At 39.8% G+C, this 27,322-nt stretch overlaps 1 protein-coding gene across 3 annotated transcripts in view; it reads right to left on the bottom strand.

Annotated features, from left to right (window-relative positions):
- ADAMTSL1 (ADAMTS like 1) overlaps positions 1-27,322 on the bottom strand; it is a 476,591-nt gene that overhangs the window by 39,377 nt on the left and 409,892 nt on the right. For all 3 annotated transcript variants that reach the window (XM_075019771.1, XM_075019770.1, XM_075019772.1), the window contains 4 exons: positions 15,735-15,945; positions 9,071-9,250; positions 6,974-7,127; positions 4,520-5,657 (listed from right to left, as the gene is read on the bottom strand). In XM_075019771.1, the coding sequence (XP_074875872.1) occupies positions 4,520-5,657; positions 6,974-7,127; positions 9,071-9,250; positions 15,735-15,945 (1,683 nt within the window). The remainder of the gene's footprint in view (positions 1-4,519; positions 5,658-6,973; positions 7,128-9,070; positions 9,251-15,734; positions 15,946-27,322) is intronic.

The following is a 27,322-nucleotide window of genomic DNA, read 5'->3' as shown; positions in this document are numbered from 1 at the left end:
AAAAATCCAGAGTTAAAATTATCTTTTGACCCTTTTTTGAGTAACAATAATCATAATTATTATTAATAAAAGGAAAGAGCTGCCTTTTGTCAACCAAGTTTTGCAAGTGCCTAGAAAAATGCACATTTGCAAAACAAACATTAATCATTTAAAATTGCATCTCCTTTTGAACAGCAAAAAAACCCCAGTGGTTGAAAAAATTCCCTCCCCACTTCTGCTTTCAAGGATCTTTTCTTTCTTACCACTTAGTCATAAACAGGGCAGACTTCTAGTTAGGCACTGCTAACAGTGCCAGCAACTAACAAATTTCTTTACTCACAAAACTAGTGTTAGCATGCATCAATATCTCACATGTAAATTTTTTTAACACTGACTGGTTCAATCTCTACATGGAATCCATTCCAGCTTCAGAATTTGTCCCAAATTAGACTAGCATGTAAAAGTTAAAAGTTGTGTGTCTTCTTCCTGCATGTGTGCAAATATAGCATCTAGGCTAATCAGTCAGTCCTCCATCAAACTAACACCTACAATACCCTAAAAAAATTTTTATAAATGTTTCTGTCACCTTCAGGTTGAGGAAAGAGCTTGTTTAATATTGCACCTTGTAGACACAAGGGATCATAATTTGTTTGTTGTTAATCAACTCTGCTGATGTAAATGTCTGTTTGTCAGTTTAAGTCATCTCAAGATCCAGTACAAATATTTTTAGAAATAGAAATAGGCCATGTAGCTACCTGCCTTTAAAAAAACCCCTCCAACACACCTCCATCTACCTAGTTTTAATGTCCTTCTCTAGAAACAAAGCTAATGTCCACTTCTTTTCAATAATTCTTTCTGTTAGTTGTGTGTCTCAATTTGGCATAGCTGCTTTTCTTGAAAGCAGATCTTTTATTATCCCTCTTTGTATAGAATGATTTTGGCTGGATTCCCTATCTGTAGATTGCTATTTTTGTTAGGTATTGGGTTGCTTGTCACTGGTGAAAAAAATACTGGCTCTAACAATTCTATCTGTCAGCAGCATGTCTTCAGAATCTTGTTTATGGACTTAAAATAATACAGCTTAATATTTAGTCAGTCTCATCTCAGTTGGTCCACACTGCATTATCTCCAAGACAAAAATGTATTTTACAGGACCCGTATCAGTGACTAATTCAGATGGCACCTCGCAAACACCTAACTCTGTATAACCTACTGTTTACATTCAGCTTCATGTCCATTTATAAAATACATTTCTGTTTTAGAAAAGTTGAATTATCAAGTACCAATGGGTTCCCACTGATGGAAATTACAGCATACTTGGAAGGCTTACTAAACAATGCATAAATCCCTTGAAGATTTTTCACTTTTAAAATTGATTCCTAAGGAAGTTAATCTGAATTTTCTTTGAAACAAAACATTTTCCATCATTTACAGAAGTCTCCAGACTTTGGTATAGATACTAGCAGGCTCTGAAACTGCACTCAGAAGCCATGCTGCTGTTAACCTGACACTTTAACCTTAGGACAGAGTATGGACACTCACGTTAAATATGCACTCAGGCTGAATATGTAGACTCAAGTCAAGGATCTTGTACTGGAACCACACAGATATTTTCAACTGCTGCAGCTTTTTGTGTAATATGTTTTCATTCTGTTGAGTAACTGAAAACCAAAACTTTTTTGGGGCCTGTGTTATATCTTTTTGTGACAGTACCTAGACTAAAGCTAAAGAAATTAATTTTTGTAAGTGGAGCTGTGTAGTAGGAGTCATAAATACTTTTAGGCAGATGGAACAGCTCATGGAAGGAGGCAGTAGGAACAGAGCCATTCATTGCTACATCACTGGTCCAGACAAAATCCATGGCCACAATGCATAAAAGTGAGTGCCTTTATCTCAGTAATTGGTAATACACAATACAGATAGCGATCACCTAACCTAAAACCAGCAGCCTACACTCTAAAAAACACAAAACAAACCAGATATAACCAGAATCTCAGTACAGTCAGTAGGGCACGAACTGAGGGACTTCAGCACAACTCTCTGACCTTCCTCACCAAAAGTATCTCTCTTTGATACTGCTACAGGAAGGCCCATCTATATTAATTTTCTTATTCTCATTAGGACAGAGGTGGGCTGGAAAAACTGGTTTCTCTTCTCCATTCAGTGGCTGGCAAAGTATGAAGAAGACAAGCTGCAGAGCTGAAAGACAGCTCAAGCATACCAAACACTACTGCATGCAGATTGGCCTTGCAGTTTACAGCAGTATACCGTGAGACTGCTTAAACTGCGGCTTTCATTTACACAGTTGATTGGCAGCCAGCAAGAGCATTCTGAGCCAAAACCAGAATACTGCTGCTAAGAACAGAGCAAAACATCCACAACCCAATTTTTATATGCACCATGATTTCTAAACTTCCATTAACTCCAAAGTTGCAGATGCTGAGTATCTCTGAAGCCCAGAGCACTGCTCATTTCCTTCCCCACCAACCTGAAGGAACTGTAAGTGATGAGTACAGAATGAATTTCGTAAAGTGGAAACTGCCTCAAACTTTAAAGAAGAGTTGTCAGTGAATAATGCTACTAACTGGCAAATAAACTGTACTTCCCTGAGTCTTTCTGATAGAAATTTTGAGCACATATAGTTGCCTGATAATTCAGAAATACAACACAGCATTTAACGCTATTTCAGCCAAACTGGATGGAAAAAAAAAACCATAGAAAGGCATTGTAAAATTAAAAAAAAAAAATCCAAACTAAAATTTCAGAAATTGTAAGACTGTTTTATTGTCAGCTAAATTAATCTGCCTGTTGCTACACCATGGCTGCTTATATAATGTGAGACAAACTTGTAATTTTCTCATGAGTGTAGTGGCCAGCATTAACCACATGTGGACTTTATGTAACCTCTATTCCCTTTCAAGCATACCACAGAAATCACAGTCACTTCAAGTAGAGAAAAAAGAATCCTTTAATGGCACAATTCCAACAGGATGTAACCACTGGTAATGAAAATCTGTATATGAAACTTTTTGGGGGGCCATGAAGATATTTTCACAGGAATATGGCCAAATAAAGGGATACTATAGGCCCAAGTCTTGATTAAGAGTGCATGTGATTTTCACATTTTTGCTCTTAGTGTCCCCTCCCCCTGAAAAAGTTACCATGTTTTGTGTGAAACCTAATATACTTACTAGCCTTCAGACACAGAAAGAGAGACAAGAACCAGTAAATTCACTACATTAGAGAAAATGATTTTGGAGTGATTCAGCTGTCAAAGTGAGAAAGGAGCTAATAAACTAGTTGTGTAACTATGTATAAGTAGCAGTTGTTCCTAAATCAACACTTTTCTGGATGATCTGCAGGCATCACACTGGAAATAAATTTTAGCCTTGACTCCATCTTTTCTTTTTTCCCAACCTAACCTTATGACTAAATTCAGATGTCTTACCTGAGGTCAGTATCTTGTGCAGAAAGAGCTGCTAGCAGATCTCTGGACTGCTTTGTTGTACCATATTGGTTAATATAACTGCCTCTTACGCTCTTACTGCCTATCCTTATATACCACTTTCTCACAGAACAGAACCAAAATATAAAATCTCAAGTATACACATGAGAAAAATGTGTGCTATCAACACAGTTAAGCATATAATTAACATTGAAAATAGTCTCTTTTTGTGTGCTCTTGCACACAAATGAATAACATGGAGTGATAGGCAGGTAAAGGCTACCTGAAGGAAAACCAGCATAATTTCTGTGGTATGCTGATAAAAGCATTTTGCTACTCAAGTTTTCAGTCTATACCTGGGACCAGCACCCTGGAGTTTGAACAGATGAGGATATACCAACTCACATCAGAAGACTAGCGTTTAGGGAACAGTGTGTTGAGATGACAGCATAGCTGCAAATAGCCATGAAGTAAGGTTCCATAGTTTACAGCCTCTATCAGAACATACACAGGGCATGGTGATTGTAATGCCCCCTGGGGTTTATCCTCGGGCAGTTTTACACACAGATACATATGTGGAAGGCAGAAGCTTCACTTCCTCCATCTTCTGTTACCACAGTCATGTCAGACAGACCCTGCTGGAGCACTGTGAGAAATGCAATTCATATCTCCAACAGAAGATAATAGTAACAGTAATAATCAATAATCAATTTTTGGATCTCAAAACCAGTCTTCATAGCAGAAGTCTCCACCTTCAGTGGGAAAATACACTAAGCCTCCCAGCCTCCCAACATGGAGTGCTCTGTTGACTGCATTATGCACTTACCTACTTAAGTACTTTCCAAACTCTTCTTTTTACTTACTGAAACAGAAGTAAAGCTCCTGTTTGCCACACCAGACTGACCCAGCATCTAGAACTTGCTGAAGAGTTACAGTATCCTGTTTACCACTTCACATGTGTTAGCCCTTCTTTCTGCTATGAAATCAGACTACAGCAAAATATGGTTTTGTCCATGGACTGACAGGCAGTAAAACATGGAAAATAAAGAGTCAAAATATCAATTCTTTTCTTAAAAGTTAAATCATATGTTTTACCTATCATTGTATTTCACCTCCTCTCCATTCTTAGCCCAGCTGATGGTGGGCTTTGGGTTTCCTACTGCTTCACAGTGAAGCAGCACACTCAGTGTGCCACTGGCTAGGACCACTGTCTGTCCTAAGTGGGTAACAACCTCTGAAGCAGAAAGCTGTTGTGCTGCTGAAATCTTTCGGAGGATGGCAGGCTTTTGATGAGGTCTGCGCAAGCCATTTGCCAGGTCTACAGAGGTGGGAAGAAATGCTTCAGCAGATGATGTCCTCAGGGAGCTGGTTAATCCAGAAACATGTCTGTGGAGAGGGTATTCCACCGAGGTTGAATCTACTCTTTGCCTTGATGCTTTGAGGACAGATTCCTGGTGCTCCCAGTGGCTCTTGAAAACCTCACGAGCCAGCTGCACAATAAGCTGCTCAGTGTAGACATCTTTAAGCTCCTCAGGCTGTTGAGACAAATTCCTTATGATATCATCCAAGCGTTCCTGCTCTGTGACCATAGTAAATGGCAGGCTATACTCCTGGCTCTGGTCCTCCTCTGAGGATGTGTTTCTCTCCGTGGACTCCTGGGCTTCCCAGGACTCCAGATTTTCCCCTGGCCAGCCCCTGTGCTGTAGCACCCTTGAGACAATATAGTCATACCACCTGCTGGGGTCAGCAAGGTGCCCTCGCTTTTCAGCCTTGCTCCCATTGAAGAGAATCCCATTGATATGTTTCTCCTCAGTTCGCAGGGCTTGATTTAAGCTGACCTTTCTCGTGGCCTCTTCCTCCCTAATACCAGTTGGCTGCCCAGCAATGATCTTCTTGTTTCCAATTAGTTTAATTACAAAATGCTCCAGAGCTGGGCCTGCTGTGCAGGTGTATGTCCCCGTGTCTGAAGGCTTCAAACGATGGATTTTCATGTACCCGTAGGGTGCAATGGTGATGTGAGCTGAGCTGACGAGCCTTTTGTTGTCCTTCTCCCAAGTGATCATTGATTTCCGGAACCTCCTTGTGGGGCATCGGAGAATAACAGAGCTTTTGGGTAGCAGGTAGGCATACCCACCCACAATAAAGTGTAGCTTCTTCTGCTTCCTCGTCTGGATGTAAACTTTCTTTACGGCCATAATATGGGGGCTTTGCTTATGAGCTGGCCTGTTGTGCCCTGAAATATCATTAATACTATTAGTATGTGATACCATTAAACAAAACAAGCAGTTTACTTTGGTGCTGGCAGCATTCAACCCATTGGACAGTAATGTTAGAAACCAGCCACCAGCTGCTGAACATTAAGTTGGAGCAATCAAAATAAAAGGAATAACGAGGTGCACTTCAGGAATGCAAAAGTAGTCCCGCACAGGGTACATGCAGAAACCAAAGAGCCAGGGACAAAAGCTTTATGGAAGGGAGAAAACTTGAGTGGAAATGTAGTTCTTGTTAAAGTATTTAAATTAAGATAGTTGCTTAATAAATACATGGAAAAGACAAGTGTTCACCATCCAGACCCTCAAAGGCAACATACTCTTGCAACTCACAGTGGTAAGGAAGAGTGAAAGTGCTGCTACCTCAGGAATTAATGTTGAACAGAACTAAACTGTCTGGACTAGGCTTAAAAACATGGTAAATACTGTTAAAGTGCACTAGTTCAGTGTTCCCTTCCAGTTTCCAGATCTCTGTGACAGACATCTTTGTTATGAAGCACTAAATAAAGCACCAGAGTTATATTTTTAGTAAATACCATGTAACATGTTGTCCCAGCTTTGGTTCTGAATATCAGATCTTCTTTTCTCCCTGACATACCCAACATTTAGCAGTTTCAGAGTTCACAGTCAGCTTTAAGCTGAAGCTAGGCTGACTTTTGAACTTTTGCATATCCAGTTGGCTTACTGCAAGCCAGGGAAGGACGTACAGGGAGACTACTGCTCTTGTGAAGGGCAACAACAAATGCGTGAAATACCAACATAAAATACATCTAACTTATGTTGCATGGTTCGTTAGAAATCCCAGGTTATAGAGGGTTCTGGATGACATAATGAAATAATATGTTTTTAAATGATCTTCAACAAAATCCCTTACCAACCATTTTCTTTGCAGCTGTTCTAGCAGAGAGTTTATTTGCAGCTGCCCTCAGACTGCACTGCTGTATCTCTGAGCCCCTACATTCCAGTTGTGAAATTTAGACCTAGATTTAGGTCAGAGTTTTGAGCCAGTTCTTTCAGAAAACAGTAGCTCCCTTCCAGCACATTGGCTCAGACACAGCTCCAACAGTAAAATTTATAGGTCTCATCCACTGACTTGCCTTATTGCTAAACAAAGCATACTTGTTCACAGACAGAAAAACTCAGCAGCAGCAGCCACTCTGCAGGACCGAGTAATACCAGCACAAGAGAAGGTCATGGAACAGGTGAGAGCATGGTTTTCTTAGTGATGGACATCCAAGCCCCCTTTCCCCAGACACTCCCAAGCATCTTTTCCACTTACTTGCACAAGTGTCTAATGCACAGGGCCTGATCAAGGATGAGAATGGCAAAGGTGGGCACAGTGAGGAATTGATGATGACAAAACCACCAGTTTTCAGCACCTTTCTGCAAATGGCATTTCGACTCTGCGTGCCCTCTCCACAGCTCACTGAACACTAGGAACAGAGTAAGAAACATTAGAAACAAGTTGTATTAAAAGCAAAAGGGTGTTCCTTATCACACACTCGCTCACCTCCCACATTGCATACTCATACCATGGTACGATCAGTTACAGCTTTCAAAATATTGCAGTGGAATAAAGCAGAGCAGCACCTGGCCATTCAGTTACAAGCCGTGCAGGCACAGTAGGGAGGTGATGTATCAGGTATGTTATGTCCTTTGAGGCTTTGAATCTTCCCATGCTTCCTTTAGCACATTTTTCTCTCAGATGGTGTCCCTTGTTTTAATGATACTGTGCTACAGTATACAAAGCTAGTCTTTGCACTTTGTTTCCATGTGTCTGTGTCTGCTGGCTGGAAAAATTCCTGCTCATAGCCATAAGCAGACCACATGGAGTTGTACTTCACAGATAAATCCTGTTCTGCTAAAATCTGGCCTAAACTTAACGATTGAGCTTTATTGTTGCAGCTCTATTGGAAATAATAAATGGATGAGTGTTTCAGATACCAGTGAGTAAGTTCAGCCTGGTAGTTATCACACATGGCTTACACAAAAGAGTATAAACCATCTAATACTGTACTGTGGTGCTCGATGCAGAGCTGGGCATTGTTTGATGGAATCCAGCGTGACTATTTTTTTTCATATTTATGTATACAGCAACACAGAAAGTGAGAATACAGGCGGTGCCATTGCACTGGGACCCATGCAGCAGTCTGTAAAGGTGCTGGAAAGTGGTTGAGTGCTGTAAAGTTGGTAGCACAAAGATAAACATGCACTTCTTTTACATGTAGGTGCACAGATGTGGTAATGGGAATTGGAGATGAAGTGAGGGGGAGAAAACCCACTAAGGGTAAGAAGAGCAAAAACATAGCAGCCTTCAAGTGAAATGGGAAGGAGTGAGTGAAGTCAGATTTGATTTTAGTAAGTGCCAATCGCAGAAATGTGAGTTGTATGGATGTCAACATAAACCATGTAGTAACTTCCGGTGAAGTAGGACAGATTGGGAATAGAATTACCATCTTCACTGCCAGAACAGCTATGTGTCTTCTGGCAGCAGACTTCATGAGAACATCCACTTATTTGAGTAAAATGTCAAGATAGATCAACAAATGAAGGGTACAGGTGGGACAGCTCTGTGAGGTGACCAGTGTTTCTTTCACAATTAAGCCAATTTCCGCCTTCCAGGAAAGGAAATTGGGAGAGTGGTGGCAGAGATTGCAAGATGAGGAATGATTTTCATGCTTACTAGCATTAAAAGGTCAAATTGTATTTTCAGTTATGCTGTCATAAATACAAAGGGAATTTTCCTTAAGCCATATGGGGCCAGAAAGGGAGCCTGGGGATGTGCAAGAGACTTTAGTAGAGTGAGTTTGTTTTGCTATCCCTAAATGAAAGGAAGGAAGTAGCTAGCTAACATTGTAAAAACAGTGTCCTAGAACAAAAGAGGCTTGGTGTCTGTAATAATGTGCCTATAGCAGACTGCAGAAATTCCTCCCTTCTCTTCTCTGCATCATAGGGAAAGGTTGGAGTGGCCTCAAGAGGAAAAGACTATTGACATCAGAACAGCCAGGTTTTGGGAAGAAAAAGCATTTAGCTTCGGGGAGTAAAGATTACTCTTCACTGAGACCTTGAATGAACATAAGCATAGGCATGGAGAGAGGCAGGGATTTATTGTTTTGAGCATGGCTTGTGTTTATGCCAGAAGGGAGGTCTTAATTGTTTGGCTGGATGGCTAAACCACGTCTGTGGAGGCAATCTCCAAAGAGGAACACTGAGCTAGTGATCACATCCCCTACCAGGGTGATAAGGACAGATTACAGGACAAAACTGGGCATAACACGCTTTGTGCAGTCTGAGCATATTTGGGTCGTCTATCCCAAGTGACTGAGGAACTTTATCACCAAGACCAGCACAATACTCATGCATACAATTAGCATACCTGTGTCCAGTCAGAGAGAAGCCACTCATTGGGACAATCCTCATTTTTGCAGACTTGTTGGGTAACTGGCCTTGGAATGGAGCAGAAGGTTTCTGGCAGCTCTAACAAGCTTCCATCTGCCAGGCGCTGCTTACAAAGTGTATCTCGCTTCTGGAAACCGCTGCCACATGTCTGTGAACACTGTGGGAGATGAGAGTCAGCCACCTCACATCACACTTGCAACATGGCAACTTGCAGCAAAAATTACTTGTGAATTTGGGTAGAAATCAACACTCAGTTTTGGCCACACAGAAAATATAAAAAAAATTTCAGAGATGTCAAAGCAGACTTCTTTTAAAAATGTCAAAAATATTTTGGAAAGTCAAAGCAGCTTATTTTGCTACTATTTAGAAAAACTGCTTCAGTATTCCTGAAATGTTCTGTTTTCAGGTGTTTCTACAAAATACAAGGAAAAAACGGGTCAGAATTGCAGTATGGAGGTGAAAAGTTGTCCTTTCCTGTAACCACCAACTGGAAAATGAGGCATTTGCACATGATGTGGAGGATCTACATCCTAATGTCTCTGCCTGAGCTCTGACTGTGCTAGTGACAGTGCCAGAGAGAGTGGAAAAGTCTTCTCCTGTAGTAGATGATTCAAGACCTTCATTTCCAGGATTTGATTATACATAATAGATAACAGTAGCTATGAACTAAATAGTTAGCTTGAACTAAATAGTCAAATTTAACTTGTTTTAAAAAAATTTGTATTAGCAAGAAAAAACAAATGGAAATTTGAAAGCGTGATAAAAATTTCCCCAGTTTATCACTTTGCTTTTTCTTCCTTTTGTAATTTTCTCATTTCTCATTTTTGACCTGAATGAGGACTAATGATAGTGCAGCTCAAAACTTAACTGTCCAGCCCAGAGTTCCTGTCCTTGAAGACTTCTTGCATTATTGCATTTCTCTGATTTTTAAGTCCTGCGAAAGCTGTATATCAGCTGCAATCTGCTGTTAGTCTCAGTAATTGGTTTATAAGGTTAATATAATAAACCATTAAATATCCATGCAGCCCTTTTATATTTATGACTGTCATGACAGCAGTGTGTACTCTTTCTAGAAGGCAAGGAGGAAGTTTTATTTGAGTCATAGTAAATTGGGATGATTAATATCCAGAGAACGCACCTCCCCTCCCTCTTCAATGTAAATATCTCTCTCTGTATCCATTTTCTAACCAGGCAGGGCAGGAAATTATGATCAAGCAGATTTAATAGCTTTCCTAAATCTTTTTTGTAAACTTGGTTGCTGAGCCCTTTTTCCTGAGGATCTTTATCCTGAGGTTGGTAACAGGCTCCCAGTTCTTCTGCTCAGCTGAGCCAGCTCAACTCCTTTTGTCCCTCCTCCCAGCAGTGAAGAAGGGGGAGCTTGCACTACGCTGACATGACCAGGAGTTGCTTATAGCTTGCAAATGGGAATTGTGCCTGAGAAGCAGAAAACCATATGAAGAAGTATTAAAACTTATACTCAAGCAGTTAAAGAGGAACTGGTTTAGAAAAGCTTGTAGTAGTGAAAGGCCCTTCTCTCTTAGCTAGAGAGAGCTGCATAAACTTTAATGCTAGCCTGATTATTTAGGATATACATTTTCCCTGAAAGACAGAAAGGAAGTACAGAAGGACATATTTGTATTCAGTTTGGTTTGCTCTCTGATGAGTAAAAATAGCTCTTGTCCTACTTATTTAGAATGCTACAAAGCTCAAAAGCTTCCAAAAAATTAAACAACTAAACCAATACTTTAGTTTTCAACAAAAGAAAATATTTATTGACCTTTCATCCAAGGACAATTCATTCTTAAGGAGAGAGTAAATCTAGAAAAATATGATTAAAAGTATTATTTCAAGATTGCCTAAGGACTGTCATTGTATACCAGGGCCAAAATGGGTTAGGCACTGTATGAATACAACAAAAGCATGTCCCTTCTGTCAATCAGTCAAATCCCAGGAAGTCTCCCTGCCCTTCCATCACTACCAGATAAAAGAATAAGACAACAGAGATCTTCGCTTGCTTCTTGCCCTTCAGTCACTTACATAGCTTTGTTCCATAAACAATAACTTGCTACTCAACACCAAAGTCTATTGCTAAGTGTCAGAGAGAGCCAAACACAGTAATGAGGTTTGTCCTTGTCCACAGGAATGCTCTCTTAGAACAGTCCTGGATTACTGCACTGGAGCTGTGCCTGTACCTGTATTTCATCTCTGGAGCCTTCACTACCCTGGGGGTTTTGATGATTTTTCCCTAGTGGAAGGTTCCAGCCCCCACATTTTTCCAAGAAAAGGGGTAATCAATGACAGCAACATCTGCTTGTATTTACAGGCAATATGAAACGGTAGTATTCAGAGGAACCTCATTCAGACATATCCCATCTGAATAATGTGCAATCTCTTTCTGCTGTTCAGAAAGATCTCACAGCACAATTACAAAAGATAAAGGTGCTTGTATCACAGGGTGGTTTCACCTCACCCACCCAAGTAGGTAAAGCGTGGCTGTTTGAACTATGTCTCCTGATATTCCTGCTCCTCACAGCTTCTGAGCAGAGCCAAGCCCAATATCCCCTGACATTCCTTTACAGGGGATCTGGCACTTTGCCAAGGTACCAACTTCCAAAGTGGCATCTCCCCACATTGTTGGCTGATTATGCCTAGTTTAATGATTAGCTTAAGCAAACATGAGGCAAGGCTGACACCAAAGGAGAAAACCTATATACCCAATTCTGCCAGACAATCATTCCTGGATTTGTGCTGCCTTTCCCCATATGCTGGTGGTGTAAGCATAGTGAACCAGAGTGGAAAATTAATCTAGGCCAAAGATAATGATATTTCTGGCTAGCTTTAACCAGGACCTTTGTGTGATTGCACAGCAGTTCTGGAGATACAAGGAAGGGGGTGCTGTAAGTGCAGGAAAGAGATCCCCTCAGCAGCTATTTTCTCCTTTGGTAGAAGTGCTGGCATATGTCATCCTAAACTGCTGGTGGAATGGTGGCCTTGGCCTTTCTCACAACAGTCATTGCTTTGGTATCAGTTCTGCTCATACAACAATCTGTAAATGATAATTAACACACAGAATTGATGGTCACCATTGAAAGCAGAGAGGGAAAGCGGCCGCGTCTCTGCCTTAGCACATGCCTATGAGAATCTACGTACATGCACACAATGCACAGGATTCAGGCAAAACCACCATTTCCATTGCTTGGGTGGCAGGGAAGCTGGTCTTTTCTCAAACTTGTGGAAGAAAGGCAGTTATTAATGAAAAATTAAGGGCTAGGAAATTGTTGCTCAGCATCATAACTGTTACTGGTTTGAGGTGGTAGCTGAATGTTTGAAAGGATGTCATTTTTATGGTCAATCCTGCTTACAGGGACAGTTGAGGAAGGGGTTGTCCTACCCCTCAGCTCTCCCAGGTGGTTTAATTTTGCACTGCCCTCTGCTCAAGGTGGTGAGACTACAGCAGTACAAGTTTTGGCCTTACTCTCAAAAATGAATTATCTGCTGACTCTACAGTAAGATAAAACATCTGCAAAGGGAGCAAACATTTTGCTCTCAGCAGGTCTTTCAGTTGCTTTCTAAGGCCTGACACCTGAAGATTTAGAAAGGACTCTTCACAATATGGTGAAAATATAGCTAGGGAAATATCTGAAAATGTTACCAGTTTTCCAATGCTGATTCTTTTGTCAAGCTGTTGTTCTAATTATCTTTGGAGCAAAGATAGCACTGAGCAGCTAAAAAAGAATGCTGGGACTAAGAATATAGCACTTATTCAGTAAAAAACAAAGGAGAATGAAGATTTACTAATGGATGTCTCCTACTTGAGGTCTGCAGAGTAGATATTTATAGGGCCTTGTAAAAATGAAAGCTCATATCCACTTTCCTCCAGAAGCACACTACTGAAAAAAAAATAAACATCCTAATGGATTTAGCTAAGAAGCAGAACTATTTAAAAATAAATAGTCATGAATCTGTAAAGAGATAGTTTAAAAATCTCTTGGAATGTTGCAACACTGATAATTATCGTGTGTTTATCTGCCAGGAACGTTGGGGCTTCTAACAGCATTTAATTCAGACAACCCTTCCTTAACAAGCGTAAAAGGTCTTAGGAAAGAAAATATTGCTCATTGCAGTTTAAATCTTTTGTTTGTTTGTTTGCTTGAAACTTTGTGAGGGAGTGCTCTGAAAGCACGATGAACTGCACAGATGAGACCAAAGAAGTGGCTTCAAACCAGGCTGTGTGGAGGACAGATGTTACCCTCTAGTGTTGGTGAAGCTTTAAAGGACCTTCCTTAGGGTGAGGAAGGCACCTTCCTGCAGGGCCCTCCATCTCCCCGTATGTGGGGAACCCTCTCAGGGATTTGGGGGGAGGGGAGGTGTTGTGGCTCCCTTAATGCAAGGAAAGAAACCCTTCTGCAGGATTTCTTCTGCTGGAGAGGCTCCATGGCAGCTCTGCTGCATGGCTGGAGCTCACTTGCAGAAGTCTCAGCCACTCGTGTCCTGTCCACATGGTCTTTTCCCTCACACATCCCAGGAGCCAACAACTGTAATAATCCCTAAGAGCAGTGCACAGGCCTGATGGTGCAGGTTTTCACATGGAGGTCATCCACGGAAAACCTGTGTGAGACTGAACTGCGAGGCCTAGCTTTCCTACAGGGTGTAAATAGTCATACAGAGGTTGGTGGTGCAAAGCAGGAAGACAGAGATCTTCAAAAAATGAGAGAATGGAGATTAATTTTGATGGATTAGTCTTGTTTTTCTTGCACTATACTCATCTAAACAGAGGCAGAAGACACTAGGTAGAAAAGTACAATTTTGTGCTGTTTTCTCCTGGTGGAAGGTAAGCACAGACAATATTTAGCATTCATGTAGTGAGGAGCTACGCACACAGCTGGTCAGCCCGCAAAGCCTGTGGAAGTAAGCGCAGGAGAGCTATAATGTGACCTTCATTAAGCTGCAGCAATGAATTGCAGCACAGGTTCTCTCTCTCCACCGAGCCCAGAGAATGCAGCAGCTAACACAAAAGGTGTGAACTGAGCAGTTTGATTTCATTCCTGATTAATATGCTTGTTAAAGCCTTTATACTTACTCGAGCTACCTCCTCCCTGAGATCTGCTACACCTTTCAAAAAGACAGCATATTTGAGAGCCCCTGAGCAGGTAAAAAAATGGCTAAAATATTAGACAAGCAGAAATACACTGTTTACACTGTTGAGGAAGATGTTCAAAACTTGAAAGAAAACTGTTTGGAAATTGCTCTGGCAGAAGCTATTTCAGCACCATTCTAGGATGGCCTATAGCTAATGGCCATTGTTAGCAGAAAGTAAATTTTTCAGCATGCTGTAATGTATGTCTCTTCTGGCTGTTCAAATAAACTTAAAGAAAATTGCTTTCTGTAAGGACTGTGGCCAGTTATAGGATTTTAACAAGCACAGGCACTCCTTCTAGCATATCCTAACTTCGAAATGCTTGACTTTATTACATTATGTAGTAGTAGAATACTGTTTGCTATTTACAAACATAGCATTTATGTATGACTACAGCCTAGAAATATTCAAAAGTACAACTAAGCAAATGGAGGTGTGTGAGTATCAGTAGACAAATTAATGCACGAGATATCACTGAATTGCTTTAAACATAGCACTAATGCCATAGGCTAGTAATCTAGTTTTGACTGAACATCAGGCTGGCATAAATTTTTGTTACTGGGATGGTTGCCCAAACCCAGAGCTCTCCCATGAAGTACAGCTTCACAGACTTATCAACTTCCTTAGGTGAGTACATTAAAATCGCCCTGGCTGTTAAGTAAAGAGCAGATTTTATAGATGGAGACAGGGTAGGCATATGTAAGCACCGTGCCAAGTGCTCATAATTTTCTCATAGGATGGAATCAATCCTTGCACCCAGCAGAAGTGAAGATTTAAACAGACCTTTTGCTTGCACCTCTACCACATTGCAAATTTTTCATTTACTTTTGACAACAGGGCAGGATTCTTTCTTCCTGTGCAGTGTTATATCCAACAGAAGCATCTTTAAGTCTTTTGAATTTTACGAATGTTTTAATTTGCAACCAGATGGCAGCAAAGAAACTTATTTCAGGTTGCTTTCCAAAGACAGAAAACCATTGTGTAGACAGCAGTTTTCAGTGTTAGTGTAATAAGGCATCCATCTTCCACAAGGAAGTGCCTGACACTCATTTGTGACTGAAGAATGAGGAGTGTTTCTTGTCCTAATCTAAATTATTATTTGAGAATATATGGAATACCCAACATGCTTTAGAGCAAAGAGAGAACTTTTAGAGATTCTCTCCTCCTTGATCCTTTGTATTCCTAGAAACCTTGGCATCGCTAACCCAAATCCACTTACTGCAGCTGACCATCATATTCCAGATATTTTTGTCTGGCATCCATAGCCAGCTGTTAAGAGTATCCAGTAACTTTGTATTAGAAGTAGCTATAGTCATTATTTACCTCTGAAAATGTTGATGCATTTTTTTTTAAAGAGCAAAAAGACATACTTTTCCAGTTTTTTAATTGCTTGTCAGAATTATTAATGAATCCTCTTGACGGGCTAAAGCAAAATGATGCATCAATAATGCATGTAATGACTAGTTTTAGCAGTCGTAAAATGAGATTACACATACATTCTTACCTCTTGCCATTCTGTAGGATACCAGGAGGGTGGGCAGTCAAAGCGATTACAGGCTTGCACGAGGGATGGTTTAGGTTTATAGCACAATTCATCTGCCAAAATCACAGTCTCATTAGTCTCTCTTGATAGTAGATGAGAACAGAAGACATCTCGTGTCTGCAATCCAACCCCACAGGTAAGACTGCAGGTGCTCCATTTCCCAATCTCCCATCTGTGAAGGGGTCAGGAGAGAAAACCTTAAGCACAGAATAAAGTCACCTTAATTTTTCTCTTTTTATAATGACAGATGGAGTGAAGAATCGGTAAATGAAAGGGAATTCTCCTTCTCTGGTCACTGTTACCCTTCTTGTAGCCACAGGATGAGGCTAAGAAGAATATTTACTGCTCCTCTGCATTTTCAGTTCTTGCCAAAAGCTCTTGGACTTGAAGTCTTTGGGAGTCCTGCAGTATCACAGGAACAGTTTTGCATCTTAAATAGAAAGGTTTTGGTGTGCAGGAGCCTGACCACTGTATTTCAAGACTGAATGGATTTAATTAGCTGGTTTTTTTTCTGTCTTTAACAAAAAAAATGAAGATATTAACAAAGTCCATCAAAGGAATTTATCAGTGAATTGCTGAGCAGGAATTTCTTCCAGAAGTTCCGGTTGTGGTGTTCCTGACTGACTTTTCCTTGTTGTGGAGGTAGGAAGTGCTAAGGCCTTGAGAGATGCAATGGGAGAGCAGGGAGATCCTCTTCAACCCCTGGGTGAACGCCTGTCACTAAGCCAGCCCTTCTCTGCACTAGCTGTGTAAATCTGGCATCAACAGGATTGTTGACGACTGAATTTCAGTGTTTCTCACATTAAAAACAGATTTCTGCTGTTTGAGCTGTACTGAATACAACCCCTAATTCTGTCACCCATACACAGAAAATTGCTTAAAATACTAATCTACTAGGAGATACTTCAGAGATATGCAGAATTGTGTACACAAAAAAGTCCTATATTCAGAATGAGAATATAAGAAAATAGCCTCCCCATCAACTTTACGCAAAACACTACACTGACCTGGACATACTCCCACATCCAAAATGAAAGTATGATAGCCAGATACTGCCACTTTTTCCAATCCTGAAGAATAGTTTCCTTTCCTGCATGTCGTTATTGAAACTGATTGCTGGGGGAGTAAATTAAACATTCAGGACAAGGAAGGCTCAGAGAACTGCCCTTGAAGAAAGCAAAGCCAGGCAGAAACTAAAAAGACTGATTATGAAGAAAGACACCCTCAGGCTCCAAGCAGGATGGAGGCAGACAATGAAGAAAAGTTATGAAACATGTCAGCAGCATGAAGCAGAATTTGTGGAAGAAGCAGAGGAAAAACACCGACATTCTGAGATCAGCAGTCAATGGAATCTGCCTAGCACGTTTAAAATGCATCATGTTAGTAAACACATTATGGAAATAATCATTCAAGGTTGTGCCATCCTACAGTCACAGAAAAATTCTAACTTCTCTATTTATTTTATAAAGTTGTTTTGAGCATTTGTTCCCTCTCTTTCACCGTAACACCCATAACAAATTGAAACAGCTAGTAGGTAAGAAATATTTTTTCCTCCCTAGATGATAATGCTGATGGACCAAAAAGCCACATTGGTCCCCTTCTGCCGTTCATCTGCTGATGACATTCTCTGATTTTATAACAGGACAGGATATGTCCTGAGCATCACCATAAGAACTAACAATACTGTTATTTGCTTTTAGACAACAGCCTTGGTTCTGCTAGTAGCAATGACAAAAATCTGTTTAACCCTTTCTAACAAGGAACACATCTTGCATACCGAGGTAGAAGTTGCCATGGTCACTTTCCAGGCTGTAATACACTGAAGGCCACTAAAGCCTAATACATGTACCGGGAGCTATTTAGCAGTGGAATAGGAGTGACATCTGGCAGCCAGTTAAACTAATCTGGAGTATGTTCTCCATATGAATGATCCTGGGGGAGAGGTCTTCCCAGATTTTCCCATAAAATTGTCAGTCAGAATTAATGTGGATATCAGCCACCCTTCAGTTTTGGCACAATCTAAAATAAGATATTTGAGTAGGTGCTGAAAAGAAGGTATTTTCTTATTTCAGAATCTATTTTGATACATGGTTAGCTGCCAGAGTTTCTTTTGTTCAAGAGATGGTAATAGCTGTTGCCTCCAGCAGCTCATTGTTTGTTACTGGTATAACTGCACAATGTTTCTGTTGGCAGTTCACATCTTGGTGGCTAGCAGGCCACATAAACTCTTTGGACATCTTGGCTTCTGCCGAAGAGGGTGTCTGTTTCTTCTTCCAGAAAGAAATGCTGTTTCAGTAAAGAGAAAGGATTTGTTTTTCCAGTGTTTGAAATTTCTGTTGCAGGTTGCATCTGTTGCCTTATCCATAACATCAGTTTGTTCACGATTCTTTCCAGCTGCTTTAAACAGGAGATTCCTTAGAGGTGCTCAGGAAATATGAGGTCAAATTCTCTCTTACCCTTGTACTTTCATAGTCCCCAGTGACTTTTATGGGCTTTCATAGATACAAAGTAAAGAATGTAGAGTAGAGCAGAGACATGCAAAGTGGAGTAGGCATGTGCAAGTAACCAAAACCATAAATTATATGATTGGCAGAATTCCAAAGTCCTAAAAAACACAGAGAAGACCAATGATAATCTTGTAGAATAGAATCACAGGGCTGTAGAATTATTTTATAATAGCTAAGGGTGTTTGCAAAACTTTGAACTAATATTATCCTACTAAGTTTACAATTTAAACTACTTGTACTGTTGGAGATAATAATCCCTTTTATAAAAAAAATACCGCTTTTCTGTAGTAACACAGTTTTACCCTTACTGTAGAGGGTTATGTGATGCTAATTGAAATAATTCCTGTCTTATTTCATATGGTCCTTATCTGTGCATTCCTCTGTCTCTTTTTTCTTTTGGGTGTTTTGGCCATACTGAACTGACTCTTCCAATGTGTATGGCATACAAAAAAGAATAATGCCATCATGTCCTGCATGCATCTCACACTACCAGAATTAAAATTCAAGTAGGAAATAATCCTATACTTTAAAAAGTGAATACAGTAGTTACAGGATCAAGCTAAGCGAACCTTGTGCAAGTGGAACTGGCATCTTTGTGAGCTGACTGTGGTTGTTGGTAAGGTACAGACTTCAGGAGAAATCTGCATACTTGCTAGTTTATAGCCCAGCTGAAAGTCATCGGTTTGGTACTTCCTGTATTGCTTCTCAGAGCCCAGTGAAGAGATTGCATGGTTTTCATCTGAAACATTTTTATCCCTCCTTCTTCCTCCTCTACTAGTGCCCAAAGCTATACTAATATGTAGCAACAAGGAAACAATGTCTTTTTTACAGCAGGGCTTTGGCACATCTGTGCCCCTAAACCCCTGGCTTGTCCTAACTCTAGATCTATCAGTTCATCAGTTGTCTGTCTCCGTCTCCTAAATACCTAGGTTGTGGTTATGTATTTAAGCACAAACTAGACTTTTAAAATATTTCAACTACTGTACTTCATAAAAAACAGAATTCAAAAGCTTTTCAGCCTCTGCAGAGGCTGACATACATACAATACGTTGAATATTTGAACTGATTGAAGGAAAACTATATTAATACAAAACTACAGAGACATTTAAAGATGGCTAACAGAGAGGAATGTAATGGGGAAAAGGCAGTTCATAGGGCTGGGTGTGTTCAAATAGATATGTGTGTATTAGTGATACATGTATTATAATACACATATATGCATGTTTTTCAAATGAACATAAATGAAAACAAGTTTCCACTGCAAATGTATAGGGAGCAGAGGATGGTCCCAAAATATAGCTTATTTCAAGTATCATCACAAATCCAAAATACAAAACTGATCACAGAAACTTTTCACTTTCCAAATGAACAATCTCTTGCTTCCAATGGAATGTTGTGATGCTTTAGTAGGGTTTTTTTGGAGTTGGTGAAATATATGGAGACACACGATGCACATGAAGATAGGCAAACTAAGCAGTGAACCTGATCTGACTGCTCAAGGCAATGCTTTTCCTTTAGGTTTTCTTATACACCGTGCTAAGGGTGTGGTCTAAAACTGGACATAAATTCATGAAAAGACTAACCAATCAGAGCACTAAATTTCTTGCACTTCCAGGAACTATAAACTAACAAAGTGAATTAGTAATGGATGGATATTTATGAACAGAAAAACACCAGTTAGGAAATCTGTCAGTTCATATTATGAATTAGACTAATAATCTGTAATAAACTATTAATTTTAGGAATTAAAATTCTATTTTCTAAAGGGTCAATGAGAAACTGCAATTTTCTGGAACATTCTCATTAAATAAATTAGGCTTGACTAAGCAGTGTTTATGCACGTGCTTAACTTCAGGTAGACAAGCAGTTTCCACAGTTAATCATTGTCAGTATGTTTTAAAACGTGAATATTTGCAGCTCCCATGAATAAAAGAAAGAGAACAATTGTGAAGCTCCAGTTGCCAAAAAAGGCCCAATAATCTGAAAATATTGATTTCTATCACAGCACAATTATTCTGAATCATTAGTATAAGTCTAAAAATGTTACAGATGCCCTCAAAAAACAGCTTAACCATGCCTTTTCTAATAAGGGAAATTATCTTGACACAGTTAATAAAAATCTTGCCTGCGAAACCTAAGTTAAACTTTATTATGTTATACTTTAATGAATTTTAAGTTTTGTAAGGGCCCATATACTTAATTAGCATATAGCCTGGACATTTGTGATCAAGTTGTTTAAAAGGAAAAGAAAAAAACCTAACACGAGCATGAACTCCTATACACATTTAATTTTAATTAGAAATGAACCTTCCTTGTTTCTTGTGACAGGACAAAAAGTATCAATGTCATATTTTGCCCAAGCAGTTCAAGTGAAGAACTGAAGGATCAAGTGAGCAGGACCTTGCTCCTGGCTCTTCGCTGAAATCCAGAGGTGATTGAGACCAGAACTGCTGAAACTTGGGCTAGCCTGTGAGTATGTGAATAGACCCTTTGAGTCCAATGGGAAGACTCAAGACCTGGGCTGGATCACACTCTTCTCCCATGTGTGTCTCAACTTCACATCTGCAAAATTGTAACAATACTTTTTTTTCTCTTGAGCTTCGTTCATGTTGTCTGCTTAGGTTGTGGTCCTACAGCAGGGATGATCTCTTACTTTGTCTTTATCTACTATCTAGCACAATGGGACTCTCAGCTTGACAGGAGCCTCTAAGCATCAATGTGTTATGAATAACAACAGGGACAACAATGCACTGTTGCCTCAGTTTTGATATGTCCCTCTCATTGCTACAAGAACTGGAGCCCATGTAATAATTCTGCTAGCTAGACAGACCAGATAGTAGCACCAGCTAGTAAGCAGCTACTCATGGCAGGAGAAGTTTCTAGAATTAAGAGTTGTTGTCCCAGCGGAGCCCCCACCCTTCAGAACAAAGCACTCTAGCACCCCCATACTCAGTCTGGGGAAAAGTAAATGATGTAGGTAGAACTTGAAAAATGTATAGTCTGTAGCCAAAGCACTATGGAGCCAACAGCTTTGGATCAGTCCCTATATGCACAGTATATATGGTAAAACCTGAAGCCTTCTAAGCTGTTAGGTGTTACAAGTAAAGAAAATTTTCTAGACATATATGATTTCATCCTGACAGAATCCCTTCAAGCACTGCCAAGAAAATTGAACACTGTACAGGAAAAGTAAACACCCTTCTACACAAAGACCTCCCAAACTAGTTCTAAAAAAATGAAATTATTGTCATATTTCTGTGGTTAAACCATATGAAAGTGATACAAAAGAACTCTTCTTATTTCTAAAATAAACATTCATCAGTGTGGAGAGAGGTTTGCCTGGAATCATCTTGCTTAACATCTGACACCTGCCTGCATAGAGACGTCCCTGAATGCACAAGGGCTGGGTGGCAGCTGTGTATATGTGCATGCAACAGACTAAGTAAATCACATACTATGTCAATACTGGCTACCTCTTGTCCTCTGTCAACCTGTGTGTCCTCCATTGGACTCTGCAGACTAAGTCTACTTGGAGCCCATACAACTCCCTTCATTTTCTGATATTGATCTGGAGCTAAGTTTGTGGCAAATCTTCCTGTTTCATAGGTGTGAAAGGCTTTCTTGAGACTCCTTTAGCAGATTTATTTTGGGTTGAGTCAGTATCCCCAGTGTCAGGTCTTAAATACCATCCAGAATGTGATCTTAAACATTGGGCAGCAGAGAGAGTTACTATCAATCCTGTTTGGGTAGCATACTTTCTTGCAGTGAAGCTACAGGATTGAGATGAGGACTCCCAGGTCAGTTCCTGGCTTTATAGTCAAACTAATCTCAAAGAAAGGGGCATAAAATCTAAGAATTTAACTACAACTGATTTTTCATTCAGCTGTTAAATCACTCACAGTAAAATCAGACTGCTCCTTTGAAATGAAGTGTGAGAGCTAAGATCTCCACTTAGGTGTTTAAACATGGACCTGAGTCTCTAGGAAGTGATCTTCCTACTGCTAGGGTTCAGTTCGTCTTAGAGAGAACATTACAAATATACATACAGTACACACACACCTCAGAGGAAAGCTGAGATTTAACTACACTTTGAAAAAGTTAATGCTTGATTAAGAAATAAAACTGAAAAGGCAAAGTACTTCTAAATTAGCAGCAGCAGCAGCAACGGAAAAATAATTCATGCTTAGTTATTGTTCAGTGCTAGCCTGTCAAAATCTGTTGCTCAGTATCACCAACGTGACAAGAGAGCTGAACAGGCAGGGAAGGTTTCAGCAGATTGCTGTGCACAAGGGAGATTGAGGTACTTTTCTTCAAAAAGCATCTTCCTTGCAAGTGAAGGGAGTCCATTAAAGAGATGTCTATGCAGCCAACACATGCAAGCAGATCAAAGGCTCAGTGAGAATGCTCTGGGAGCTGACAGAAGTGGCCTGCATTCACTCTGTAGACTTATCGGTATCAATTAATATTGCAGCTCATTATAGCTGAATGTGATGGGAGCCAATATTTATGTAACAGAGCCAAATAGAGGAAAACAGAGGAGGAACTCAAAAGTCAGAGAAGAACAGAGGGTAAATGGAGTGTGCAACAACTCTACAAATGGCAATTTTGGTTGCTGGAGTAACCTTCTGACATGCTTCAAGCAATAAATATAAGATTCCTTACAGTAAAATGTCTTGATGTCCCTTGAGTTGAAGGCAGTGGACATCATCAATTAGGGCAGGCCAGAAAAGAGCCTTTGTGTTTTTCTGCCAACCCTTTGAACAGTGTGAGGTTGTCTAGTGGGTCTTTTGGGGGACTACTGCAGATGCAGAATGCTTAAACCATAGAGGAACATGAAAAGACAACTTCAGGTAAGTGAACTGGTTTGGCAGAGAATTCGTTTGAATGATTAGCAGACATACTGGCTACTGAAAAGTACCTCACAAGAGACTTTTACTCTGTATGATAACTGTGGCACTGAGATAAATGATAGCAATGGCTGTCTTTGATATAGCTACACAGATCAGATTAGGCTTGATAGACAAATGAGTACCAGTTTTTGTCCCAAGTTTAGATTTGGGCTCATGCTTAAAACAGCACTTCTAACAAGGAGGTTGCTCAATATTTTATGTGAGATACAATGAAAATAGGTCCTTGGTAGCCCCTTTCAAAAATTAAGAAAAGAAACAGTTGAGGAACAGAGTGAATTAATGTAAAGGTGGAAAGGTGGTGAAGAAGCAATATAGAGCAGTTTGAGGAATAGGACAGAAATTGCACAAATTGCACTTGTAATGGTAGATGGCAGAAACTGAATGAGTAGTGCAGGAAGGAACTCACAGATTGGGAGCTACAGCAGAGCAGGTTAATACCCCTTGCCCTAAACCCACATCGAAGTAATGCAAAAACATAAGAAAGCTAATTTATGAAATAAATTGTGCACATAAGTCTATGAAGCACTCTCATACAGTTCTTCTGCAAAGAAGCAGAGAGACAGTTTAACTCCCTGCTGCCCGTGACAGAGCTGCTTTATTTTGAATAGTCTCTGACTCTTTTCACACTAGTGCTCTCCGTGCTGGACTGGCTCATAAGCCAACACCTTTTCTTGGGTCTAACTTTATGCTATATGGAAAAAGTTAAAAAACAGATGTTCCTGAAGGAGAAATCAACAAGCTTACAGGCACCAGAAGACAAACAAACAAAAGAAGTTCAGCAGGTGAGAAAAATGTGCAATGAACTGACTATTTGTAATCTGAAGTACCATCTAAAATGAAACATTTAAAAAATGAGACAGTTGAAAATGCATTTAGATAGCACGGAAAGAATATATAAGAAACCTGACTTCATAGCCTGTAAGATCAAAATTCATGAACATGTGGTTTTGTCCCACAGAGTAACAAGACTCCCCTAAAATTTAAGGATGCCTTTGCTGAAATGATCAGTGCAGAAAAGAGCTAAAGGTGTCGTCACTGGATTGAAAGGACAAAGAAAGCAGAATAATGAATGAAACAGTGTTCAGATAACAGTGAGTGGGCTTAAGTAATTCTCTAGCAAGTCCAAGTTTTATGAGCAGTACTGCCACAAAACCAGCAGATAACATGAGCTTCTTGCTGACCTGGCTGGCAGCATTGTAGGGATAATATTTTCACTAGGATGAACTGTTCCTGAACTATTTCACCAGTGCAGAAGGTACAAACAGTTTGTCTCTCAAAATCAGGCATACAAGGTTTCTCTCCAGTTTTTAAGTAGAGTAAGGGGAGAGCAATTGAACTTAGCTATATATATCTATATGGTGCTGTGACTGAAATTGGGAAATTCCCAATGCCTGCTTATGTTTGAGTTCCCTAAGGTAGTGCAAGAATTTTGTTCCAAGGGCACATCCAGTACCAATATTTCCTTTTTACTTTCCCCTTTGAGATGCTGAAACTTTGACTGATAATCTATTTAGTAACTTATTCACTCTTCTGCAACAAAAGATGTTTTTTCTCACATTGACATACAGAGATCCAAACATGCAGAGGCTCTTGACACAGAGTGAGGAGGCTCTAAACTCATGTTACACCCATAAATAACCAAAACAAGCATGGTAAGATACTCAGATTCATGGAAGTATCAACCAAGATCTGATTCTGACTCAAAAAAGGAAAAGTTATTACATTCAAAGTGATGATGTCAGAAAAGTTACTATGTATATAGGCAAACTTGTACTAAACCATTTCATATCTCCACCCTAATAGTTATATCAATATAGGTTTGAGTGCAGAATCCACAGACTACAGAATGGTAACTTAATTGTCGTAGCTTAACCCCAGCCAGCAACTAAGCACCACGCAGCCGCTCACTCACTCCCCCCCGACCCAGTGGGATGGGGGGAGAGACTGAGGAAAAGAAGTAAAACTCGTGGGTTGAGATAAGAACAGTTTAATAGAACAGAAAAGAAGAAACTAATAATGATAATGATAACACTAATAAAATGACAACAGTAGTAATAAAAGGATTGAAATGTACAAATGATGCACAGGGCAATTGCTCACCACCCGCCGACCGACACCCAGCCAGTCCCCGAGTGGCGATTCCCTGCCTCCCCTTCCCAGTTCCTAAACTAGATGGGACGTCCCATGGTATGGAATACACCGTTGGCCAGTTTGGGTCAGGTGCCCTGGCTGGGCATGAGAAGCTGAAAAATCCTTGACTATAGTCTAAACACTGCTGAGCAACAACTGAAAACATCAGTGTTATCAACATTCTTCACATACTGAACTCAAAACATAGCACTGCACCAGCTACTAGGAAGACAATTAACTCTATCCCAGCTGAAACCAGGACATTAATACACTTCTCCTCTAACTTTTCCCGAGTGAGAAACTGGCTTCTTGGATCTTGGAGAAAATTACTTCAGATAGTACAGATTGCTTCCTCGTGGGAAGGGGAATGAACTTGTCTGACGTATCTGAACACCTTTGTTGAGATCAGGAACCACAATAATGTAACTATTATAATTAAAAAAAACCCAACAAACCAACCCCAAACTTCCATCCAATATAGTTATAACAATACAAATCTGTGTATCCACTGGGTCGTAATTAAATGCATTGCTGTTCACCTCTGTGTGAGCAATTAAAGTCTTTCTCAAGGCTGTGAATGACTAAGATCTACTAGCAGCTGGTTACAGTGTGGAATACGTCATCTTAGTCATATTTCTAATGGGTAACTGCACAGCACAAACTCTAGTCCATCAGTGAGACCTTCAATGGTTAACAGTGTTAGCAGAGAGGCCAGAGGAATGGAGATTACATAATTGAAAATAGAAACTTTCATGGACACAAAACAGGAGGGTTTGCTGTGCTTCTACAGATGTGACAGACCAACTTGACAGATACAGAACTCTTTGTTTAATCAGTCTGTCTCCTTCTATAGGTACTTAATTCACTCCAAATTGAATGGAAAGGAAGGTGCCTCCTCCATTTATTTCATGTGTGAATCTTTCTCGTTTAAGTATGGCACAGAACTGTACAGTACATTTTCAGCAGTTAGGGCCATATTTTTATTCTCCTTTTACATACTTTACCCTTTCATCTGTAAAGGTTTATTGGTTTGAAAGTATTGGGTATTCCTCAGACTACTGCTGTAATAAGTTACTTCAACAGTACTGTAAATGGAAGATATAATGGTGCTCTGAGTTTCACCCCTTTTTAAAGGAAGTGATGACACATAGTAAAATCAACCATTTATAAGACCCTGTAGCTTATTTCACAGGTTAATGCTGCAGTGAAAATGTTAATCCTGGCCATTATGCTACAAAATATTTGACTTAACTTCATAGCTGGCACAAGAGCAAAGACATGCTCTTTATTGTCACTGTTGGGAAAGCTCTCCTTTGGGAGTGAAATCCTGCTGTTGACATAGTAAATTAATACTCAAGAAAATTGAGAATACATTTAGAGAAAAAAAAGAATTAGAAGTTAACATAAGAAATGCTGAAGTGAGAGCATATTTGTTTAAAATACTGAAAAATATCAAGTGGTAGTGAATATAAAGTTCTGGTTATCACAGGCATTAGAGAGGGGTGGAGAGAAGTGGACTGTATTAAGGTGACTAAAACTGGAAAACTAACAGTGCCAGGAAAAAAAAAAAAAAGAGAAATTGACCTCTGCAGAGGGACTCACTAAGTCCCTACCGTGACTTTAAGCTCATATTCATCACAAGCCAAACTATAAAAAAACTGTGGTAGGGTATGGTGAGATTTTTTCAACACCATGGTGTACTAACTTGGCGAAACTTGTGACCTGGAGATTTGTGTAGAGGAAAATAAAGTATCTAAGTATATAGGATTCTGTATAAGAAGTGCGATCTACCGTTCTTTGAAGTAAGAAGGAAATATGGTGTACGTTATCAAAAACAGTATTTATAATTGCAATCTAATATTTTATGAACATAATAGTCCCAACAGAATATAAGCTGAAATGGAGGAAAATGTCTATGAGTGAAATCCTATCTAATGAAGGAAGCATCATATTATTTAAAAAGCAAAATGGCTGGGGAAGAGGTCTGAAATTTTAAACTAGA

The sequence above is a fragment of the Buteo buteo genome, chromosome Z (genome assembly GCF_964188355.1).
Source record: "Buteo buteo chromosome Z, bButBut1.hap1.1, whole genome shotgun sequence".
Taxonomy (NCBI): Eukaryota; Metazoa; Chordata; class Aves; order Accipitriformes; family Accipitridae; genus Buteo; species Buteo buteo.
This window is presented reverse-complemented; position numbering and strand designations above follow the sequence as displayed.